Source organism: Dipteris shenzhenensis, chromosome 27 (genome assembly GCF_047967505.1).
Source record: "Dipteris shenzhenensis isolate YYH24624 ecotype China chromosome 27, Dip_SZ_1.0, whole genome shotgun sequence".
NCBI lineage: Eukaryota > Viridiplantae > Streptophyta > Polypodiopsida > Gleicheniales > Dipteridaceae > Dipteris > Dipteris shenzhenensis.
Window position 1 is genome coordinate 43,840,612 of NC_141622.1, and position 9,833 is coordinate 43,850,444.

The 9,833-nt window shown below is 40.1% G+C and overlaps 1 protein-coding gene across 2 annotated transcripts; it reads left to right on the forward strand.

The window, feature by feature from the left end:
• Nucleotides 1-230: 230 nt before the first annotated feature.
• SOUL-1 (SOUL heme-binding family protein) lies at nucleotides 231-1,533 on the forward strand. 2 transcript variants are annotated; one of them, XM_087398584.1, is made up of 2 exons: nucleotides 231-1,132; nucleotides 1,280-1,533. In XM_087398584.1, the coding sequence occupies exons 1-2, from the start codon at nucleotides 495-497 to the stop codon at nucleotides 1,314-1,316; spliced, it is 675 nt and encodes a 224-aa protein (XP_087254710.1). In that variant the 5' UTR covers nucleotides 231-494; the 3' UTR covers nucleotides 1,317-1,533. The 2 variants fall into 2 exon arrangements, with proteins under 2 accessions (XP_087254710.1, XP_087254711.1); XM_087398585.1 differs by lacking the exon at nucleotides 1,280-1,533 and having other exon boundaries at nucleotides 232-1,273.
• Nucleotides 1,534-9,833: the final 8,300 nt, after the last annotated feature.

Below are 9,833 nucleotides of genomic sequence, written 5' to 3' on the forward strand. Positions count from 1 at the left end.
AGAGAGAGAGAGAGAGAGAGAGAGAGAGAGAGCTGCAATGCTAAAAAACATTTTAACACTTCTAATCTAGTTTCTATTTGAAAATTTGTTAATTTTTTAAAAAGTTTGAGATTCATTAAAAAATTATTCCTCAAAATTAAAGACAACCTATGATCCCAACTTTGAGACCCGTTCTAAACTTTGATGCTACTTGTATTCCAAATAGGAGGAGAGTCCCTTGGACTCGCTTGATGTGTCCAATACAATGGTGCTTCCCAAGCAACATAATCCTTACAGTAAACGAGAGGTGGAGACGCTCGCTACGTGGCATTGCTTGGGAAACGTAGCTTTGGGAAGAAGTTTTCTACGAGAGGAAGCCACATCACAAGATTGCGCTCAACATATTATGCATTCCTCACCATCTCAAAGGTCCATCCTGGTTATGTACCTGCTCTTTGCACCATTCAGTTGGTAGAAACTCCTAGCTCCAGTTTTCCGCCATTTTGCACCTTGTCATGGGTCTCGTTTTCGGAAAGATCAGTGTTGAGACTCCCAAGTACAGCGTTTTAGGCCAAGGGCAAGACTACGAGATCCGAGAATACGGTTCAAATCTCGTTGCGGAAGTGACGTATGACCCTTCAGAGACCAAGGGTGGAAACGATGGCGGCTTCATGATGCTTGCAGATTATATTGGGGCTCTGGGAAAGGCTCAAAACGTTAAGGTAGACGACAAGGGAGCGGAGAAAATTGCTATGACGGCCCCTGTGATCACCCAACAGACAGGATCGGCTTCACAGTCGGAAAACATCGCAATGACCGCTCCTGTTCTTACAGAGGAGAAGCAAGGCAATAACCAAGCGGACAAGAAGATGACGACGATGCAATTCGTGTTGCCTGCGAAGTATTCCATGGCTACGGTTCCGCAGCCGACGAATTCCCGAGTCGTGGTGAAGGAATTGGAGCCCAGAAAGTATGGGGTGTTGAGGTTTAGCGGGGTAGCAGATGAGAAGCTAGTGGCGAAGAAAGTTGAGAGATTGAGGAAGGCGTTGGAGGGAGCAGGATACAAGATTTTGGGCGAGCATGTTTTGGCGAGATACAACCCTCCATGGACGATACCCTCTCTCAGAACCAACGAAGTGATGCTGCCCGTTGAGTAAGCCCTGCATTCGTCCTTTTGCCTTTGCCCATCTGTAGTGTATATTCTGATTGTTGCGATCTTGAAGTTTGTTTTATTGGGATCTTGCATGGTAGACTATTTTACATTCTGATGTCTTCCTTCATCTGATTGCCTTCTTTCAAGGGGGCAAGCAGGTCAGTTGAATTCGGATATTGCATAGTAGAAAAGGCTGGTGTTTGGGCACTCTGGATGCTATATCTCACATAGAGAATGGTGCTTATGCCTATGCCAATCTGTAGTGTTTATTCTGATTGCCTGCCTTCTTGAAGTGGGCAAGCAGATTACCTAAAAATTGGGATCTTGACAGTAGAAAGGGCTGATTTGCACCTCCTTCAAGTGGGCAAGCAAGTCGGTTTTTGAATTCGGATCTTGTGTATCGTCTTTGGGCCCTTTGCATGCTATATCACACATCTCTCTCTCTCTCTCTCTCTCTCTCTCTCTCCTGTTCTCTATTTTGACCTTGTTGTGCCTCTAATCTAAACTGAGTAGTGATAAATCTTGAAATTTGAATGAGATGTAGATCTTCTCTCCTCTTGAGTCTTGATTCTCAATAATGATATAGATGTATGGCTTCTCCCCTACAACAATTATGTTTGTGCATGGTCAAGTGCTCACTTGGAAACCTACCTTTATTGAAAACTTATAAACTTAAATAAGATCGTATGATGTGCCAATAATGATGTAGATGTATGGCTTCTCCCCTACAACACTTACAGGTGTGCACGGTCAAGTGCTTACTTTTATTGAAAACTTATAAACTTAAACAAGGTTGAGTATCCTAGCTTAGAAGTGAGTGCTTAAAACTCGCTTAAAACTACCCTTAATCTGTTATTTTCTTGTGGTTCTGCCGAGTGTAAATGCTTTTTACGTGGTAATGCCTTCAAATTATATGATTGTGTTGATATTTGTTTTCACAATGTGAACCAAGTGACATTTGCATGTAAGGTGGTGTTGTCTTGCAACATAAGGCAATGTGAAAACTTGTGTAATGGAGTGTTTTGCTGTCAATTATGTTACATATTCTCACCACATGTTTGAGTTGCCATTTTCTTTATTTTTCATCTCTCTCTCTCTCTCTCTCTTTTCCCCCAATCCTCCCATTTGTAACTGCAATCCCCCTAAGATTGAGTTTTTGACGCTTTTTCAATGCAACAGAATTACATTGTGACAAGATTTTGAAGCAACATAAAAGAACTTCTAGGAGTACAAAAGTGTGAAAAGCAAATTTATATAAGTTATGCTCTAATTACATGTACGTAGTGTTCAACAAGTAGTTCGAAACCACCAAAGTCATTACTTGCCTAGTCCTTTGTGGCACATTTGGTGAATGTTTTGTGCATCCCTCACCTTTTCAAAAAGCTGTTGAGGCCTTACTCCTCAAGGAGAGTCCCATTAAATGAGTGGAGGATTTTTCTCCTCCAGTACTTGTTTGTCAACATAGGTAAAAGTTGGAGGGGACCTGCAAGAGAGGGCAAGGTGGAGGTAGGGTGGAGAGGTAGATTGGGGGAGTGTAAACAGGAGAGGTGTGTGCTAAGGGTAAAAAATGAAATGCAAATGTTTAAGTACCTAAGCTTGCAAATGTGTCAAGTACCGTAGCTTGCATGTGTACCGTAGCTTGCATGTTCAAGTACCTTTAGATGAGAAACATGTAATTGGTTGTTAGTGTATGGATAAATGGAGAATGGCATGAGGGAATTGCAAATGTGAGATGTTAGGAGAAAGCCAAGGCAGTTGTTGCAAAAGAAGCTGTCCGTGGAAGACTACGCCCAACAGTTCTTGAATCTAAACGCACAGTTGAATCAACACAAAGATCGACCATGGAAATAATGGCGGGATACTTTTGTAAGGGGCTCAAACCAAAAATTCAAAGTTTGGTTGGCGGCCTAGTACTGCCAGTAGGTGGAAATGGGTTCAAACTTTCATTGATGCAACCCAAAGAGGTGAAAGATGTATAGGAAATGCGAAGAAGAAGAAGAAAAAATCGGAGGCAAAATCCAACGATGATTCCGAGTAAGATTTTGATGCTTTGGATCGTGAATCTGAATCTGATTCTGACTCAAGCAATGATGAGTCCAATAGTGATTTAGACAGTGGATCAAAGAAGAAAAAGAAGAAGAAGAAGAAGAAAACAGCAAAGAAAAGCGAAAAAGAATAAAGAGAAGGCAAAGTCTAAAAAGGATTCTACTTCCTCCGATTTGGAGTAACTTGTGGATCAAAAGCTACAGAATTTAGGGGTAAACCAGAGTCGCCCACAATCATAGTGTGAAATTTGCAACAAAATTCACCCAGCCATAGCATGCTGGTACAACCCTGATGGTTGCAACAATCCACCATAATAGTCACAATGAACTCCAGCAACAGATGCCAATGCAGTAGCAATTGGACTGAATGCAGTAGAGTCTGCACAACAGCAACAGGAGCAGTAGCAACATCAACAACAATAGTAGCAACAACAAAGAAACTAGAACCAACAAAGCAACTGAAATCAACAACAATTAGGACACTCTGGATATTGTACAGGTATAGATGGCCACCTGTTGGGACAAAATTGTGCTTTGTGGGTAAAGAACCCAGTGGAAAGAGGAATCCCTATTGTCCGCCGATACGGTAACCAAGGCCTACCCTCAGAACAAGCAGCACAACAAACTCCGCAAGCTAATGTAGTGCTGATACAAGAATTACCCAATACCTTGAGAGGGGGAGCAAAGAGTCACCAAAAGGGTTAGAATCATGACTCGCATGAGTTGTGTGATTGTTCAAGGTGTACCTTAATCGAGACCATACCGGGAAAAGCGCCGGGAGGAGAGGTTTTGGTAATCACCAGATCCAAAGGACTAGTTCAAGAGGAATTGCAACCAAAGAAAGAAGTAAAAGAGAAAGCATTGAGATGGAAGGATTAAGAAGAGGTCCGGACAGTAGCATTGAAAGAGATTTAGAAGGCACAAGCCAAAGAGGTAAAGACCAAAATTTGGCAACTAGCGGACGCACAAAAATGGACCAATTTGGCAAAATAATTCGATAGATAGTTTGGTCACTAGTCCTGCAACAAGTCTAACAATAAGTTCAGCATACAGTCCGATATCAAGCCCGAGAAAAGTTTCGGCCGACAGTCCGATAACAATCTGATCACAAGTCTGACAAGCAGTCCAAAACTGGGGGACCAATCAGAAGTCCAAGAGTAGGGGGCAAGTAGCCAAATGAACCTCTTGGCCAAATTGTTTCACGCCTTGAAGCAAGCATCCATCAAGATTACATTGGATCAACAATTGAGTTTGGCTCCACTATTTCATGAGAACTTTATTAAGCAATTGCAAGAAGAAAACAATGAGAAAAAGAAACCAAAATTTCTAGGTGAGAAAGACTACCAGCCTTGTCCGCAAGAAACACTAGTACTGCAAGTAGAACCTGATGACATGGACTATAAGGTTTTGGTAATCAAGGTGCATTACAATGGTTAAGAAATACCAAGAACATTGCTAGATGGGGGCTCGAGTGTGAACATCCTCCTACATAGCATGTATGGAAAGATGGGTTTGACGGAGATTGGACATTTTCAGGTCAAAATGGTCGTTGAGCTCAACCATTAGGCATTGTTCCAAACCAGCAAACCACCATTCAAGGCATGTCATTCAAAATAGATTTTGTGGTCCTTTATATGGAAAAGGGAGAATTTTCATAGCTAATGTTGTTGGGAAGGTCAAAATCGCTAAGGTAAAACAAGATTGGGGTGCCTTTAAGGTCACAGTGCAAAGTGGGAAAAGAAAGTCCACCTAGACATGGTCCCAAAGGTGGATTGGAAAAAGAAAACAGACCATTACTTCTGAAGTGTGTCAATATGCAGTCAGAAATGGATGATGATGAGGAGCAAGAATTTCTAGATTCAAATCCATCCATTGTGCCACTATTATAGGTCAATGTAGGATATATTGCTCAGTGATATGCGATGAAGTGGCGACACCCTATCAAGTCATGCTAGCAGAACCAATTGAAGTTTGGAAAAGATCCGACAAAAAGTAACTAGATCCGGAATTTGAAGAAGATCTAGAACAAAGAGCAACTAGATCCAGACTTGAAGAAGATCTAGAACAAAGAGCAACTAGATTCGGAACTTGAAAAAGATCTAGAAGAAGAATCCATCCAACAAGATTGGGGCAAGGATGTTATTTGTAAAGTAGTAGATGCTTATGAGGAGTAGATGAAGAAAACCGCAAGAGTAAAGGAAGAAGAGTTGGTATAACTGAAGTTGGGCATGGAAAAAAAGCCACAGATAATAAAACTCAGTGTACATGTGGAAGGATCTTTCAAAATAGAATTGATGCAATTGTTGATGGCATTTAAAGACATTTTTGCTTGGGACTACATTGATATGAAGGGAATCGATCCGAGTTTGTACGCTCACTGCATAAATTTGAAAGAGGATGCAATTCCAATAGTACAATAGAGGTATCAAATGAATCCTAACTATGCAAAGTTGGTAAAGGAAGAACTAGACAAACTGATTAGAGTTGGTTTTATATACCCTATGGAAAAGTTGACATGGCTTTCCCCAATTGTCATAGTCCCTAAGAAAAATGGCAAATTGCGGGTCTGTCTAAACTATAAAAAATTGAATACAGCTACTATCACCATCCCCTTCCCTTTACCTTTTTATGACACCATGTTGGATGCAATTGTTGGCCACGAAGTGTACAACTTCTAGATGGATGCAATGGGTATAATCGACAGAGAAGGATAAAGACAAAATGGCATTTGTGACTGAATGGGGGGTTTTTGCAAGCAATGTAATGAATTTCAAATGGAAAAATGCTTCACCCACATTTCAGGGATGGATGCAGAAGATTTTTGCACCATACCTCACAACTTTCATGAGAGTGTTTTTGGATGACTTCAGTGTGTTTGGCAAAAAATATGAACGCATTGAACAACTTTGGCTTTGTTTTGGGAAATGTAGAGAGTCTTGGTTGAGCCTAAATTTGATGAATCTGCATTTGCAGTCCTACGGGGTGTCTTACTTGGACATATCATTGCGGCCGAGGGAACGACTATTGATCCAAGAAAGGTAGCTACAATCCAAGAGGCTAAAGAGCCCAAAAATGCTAAAGGGATTATGAGGCTCATCGGGCAAGTGAAATGACACAACAAATTTCTTAGTTACCTCTCCTATGTGTGTCAACCATTGACAAGATTAGTTAAGAAAAATAAGCAATTTGTTTTGAGAGAGGAACAACAAAAAGTAGTCCAGCTATTGAAGAAAATGTTGGTGCTAGCACCTATCCTTATTCCATCTAGCTGGAGCTGAGACTTTCATGTTTTTGTGGGCACAACAGACATTGCAATCAGTGTAGTCCTAATGCAAACATTGCAGAAGGGATGGTTCCAGCCGATTTACTATGCGAGCCATACTTTATCATCAGTCGAATGGAATTATTCAGGCTAAAAGGGAAGGCTTAGGCATGGTATATGCTTTGCCAAAATTCAGACATTGTCTTTTTAGTAATTTAGTGGTCTTTTGCAAAAATTCAGACTATCTTTTTGGCAATTTAGTGGTCTTTCATGTTGACCACCAGGCATTATTGTATTTGGTCAATAAGCCACAACCATCAAGAAGGATAGCAAGATGGATCCTCCTCTTATAGGAATTTAACTATAGAATAGTGCACTCACCAAGGAGACAGCATCTCATTGTAGATTATCTCAGTAGGTTGGAGCTAGAGGAACATCCAAGCCAAGGATTTCTAGATGACCTACCTAATGCATCTTTGTTCCAAGTGGAAGCCATTTGTGGAATAGATTGGTATGATAGAATACTACAATTTCTGACATATGGAGTGTTTCCTGAAAGTTTCACAAGGGATCAAATGCGTATTGCAAGAGCATTGTATAAAAAAGGAATAACACACTGTTTTGCAAGAAGCCCATTAGGGGACATCGGTCTGCGATAGAAAAAAATATCTTTCAAGCTGGATTATGGTGGTAGATAGTAATCAAAGACTCATATGGATTCGCAAAGAAATGCGGGTATTTGCCTAATTCTTGAATTTCTATTTCATAGTTTTCTTATTCTTTCAATTGCCTCAGTTTTGAATAGGTTTATTCTTCATTTGCTCGAAACAAAAAAGATATAGACCATTCCATCTATTTGCAAGGCATGGACAGTGCTCAATCCTCCTACATATTGCATGTACACACATAAAATCTTTCGTGAGGACATGACTGCAAAAGGAACTATAAGGCTTTCAGAGTGGGAGAGAAAGCATTGTCCATGGTGGATAGAGATGAGTAGTGGAAAGTGTGTGGAGGAGGAGGCATTAATGCTAGAGAGGTATACTTTTCATGTTGGTTATTTATGTGCCTCTTGTTCTTAACTAGTTTTTTGTGATTGACTGGCTGCATGGGTTTCTTGATAAGGCATTCGAAAGGTCAATGTAAATCTAATTCTGGATCCTCTGGGGACATGACCGAGGAGCAGCGTAAAAAAGAGATGGACATCCATTGGATGTCGATAGATTGCCACTCAATGCAATCTTGCTACTTGAACCATTTCAAAAATGGGGTCTTGATTTTGTAGAGCCATTCAAGCCAGCTACAAAACACACTGGGAACAAATACATTTTGGTAGCCATAAATTATTGTACTAAGTGGGTAGAGGCACAAGCTCTGTAGGATAATTCATTTGACTGTATAACAAAGTTCTTATAGCGTAACATTATAACACACTTCAGATGTCCAATAGAGTTAGTATCAGATCAAGGAGGACATTTTCTAAACAAAACCATCAAAAAACTAACAAAGGACATATGATTATACACAAACTAGTATCAACTTATCACCAACAAGTAGCCAGATAGGCAACGAGTTCTAATAAAATCATGAAGCGCATTCTAAAATTGACAGTTTTGGAAAATAGAACAGACTGTATACAAAATTATTCAACATTATGGGCATTCCAAATAGCGTTCGAGGTAAGCATGGGAATGACACCCTTCAAGTTAGCTTATGGAGTGGAGGCATTAGTGCCCATGGAATTTGTGACCTCTAGTCTATGGGGTTAAGTACAAAATATGAGTATGGAAGAGTTGATAGAATTCCAATGACAACAATTGAATCAATTGGAAGAAGATCGTCGACTAGAAAGTCGACATATGACACAAGTCATCCAAGAGCAAAGAAAAGCCTGGGTTGATAGAAACATCAAATTGAAATTGTTTAAGGAAGGGGATTGGGTACTCATGTTTAACACAAAATTGGGGAAATTCCTAGGAATATTGATATTGAGATATGATGGACCATTTAATACTATGAAGGAATTAGGCTAAGGAACATTCCGGCTGGCTGATATGCATGGTAATATATAATTGAAGGTGGTCAATGGTTTCCATTTGAAGCCATTTGTTTGGACTGAGAAGAACGAATGATCCGCCTTCAGATCATTTGGTTGGACTTCAGACTTTCACACATTGGGCTTTTAAAGAGAGAAATCATGCAAGGGAGCGATCATTGTGACACTTCACATGTGCGGGTGTTGCAGCACATGCAAAAATTGGCACTTTAGTTCCTTCACAAGAGTCATTCTACCTTTCCAATCATCTTTCGTTTGCTTTGACTTGCAAAAAATAATCAATCTCATTTCCATCGATTTGTCAGCACCCTCAGAAGTAGCGCTAAAGAGCACACAGAAGGAGAAGGTGCTGCCAAGAGTTCGTCGAGACTCCAAATCCTTTGGGATGGAAGTGGAAGGTTTATTTTGCATCGCGATGGTTGCTTTGGAGTCAAGTAATTGCCAATGTTGAAGAGAAGGCCCTAGAATCCCCTCATCTGGGAAAGAAAAGGTTAGCTGAGAATTCCATTTGTGATTTTCAAGATTTTAAGCATGATTTGGACACTACAAATTCCACATAACATTGCATGGCTGCACAAGATGGGGTTACATGAATATTATCATTTACCATAGTGGTAATGGGCCATGAACATGGAAGCACAGAGGCAATTTGACCACCTCCAAGATACAAAAGGTATGCTTACACCAGAGATGCTGGTCATGGTTGAGTTAGTTGTGTAGCTATTTAAATTACTATTAATTCCAAAACACCCACAAAAGCTCCAAGCAAATACCCAGCGAAGTCATAGTGTAGAAATTTGGTGAGTAGGTAAGGATACTTTTATGTAAAGAATGCAGTCAAAGGCCAGAGAAGAGATCAATGTATGTGGTTCTTGGAGAGAGTTTAGATATGATTGCATTTTAAAAGACAATTATTCTCTAATGCATTATGCTAAACTAGGCAATCAAGTTAATTGGGAAGCATTCATGCATGAGAGAATCATGGGGGAAGTAACCGAAAACAATAAGCAAAGAAATATGACACACAGTAAACTCCGGTCTATTCTCTATGCTCTTTTCATTTAGATAGGTGCATCATGGAGGAGTACCCTTGATAAGAAACAATCAGATTACGAAAGAAAGCTCGAGTACACTCCAGTGCATATCAAAGTAGCAGTGCAAACAAAGAAAGACTTATAATTACCGTTGGATCTTGCACACCAAAAAGGTAAACAATATTCTTTCAAGAAGCCCAAATTAAAAATCTGCTGTAAAATCACAAATTGTAGACCCTGCAATAGAGATGAACAAGTAACCAAAAAGGCAATAGATTAAGAAGGGGAAGAGAGAATGCTAAAA

What these genes read in the sequence shown, in the direction of transcription:
- SOUL-1 (XM_087398584.1), top strand. Translation starts at nt 495, where the DNA reads ATGGGTCTCGTTTTCGGAAAGATCAGTGTTGAGACTCCCAAGTACAGC. An exon ending in GAAGTGATGCTGCCCGTTGA is followed by an intron (nt 1,133 to 1,279) that starts GTAAGCCCTGCA and finishes CCTTCTTTCAAG; the next exon opens with GGGGCAAGCAGGTCAGTTGA.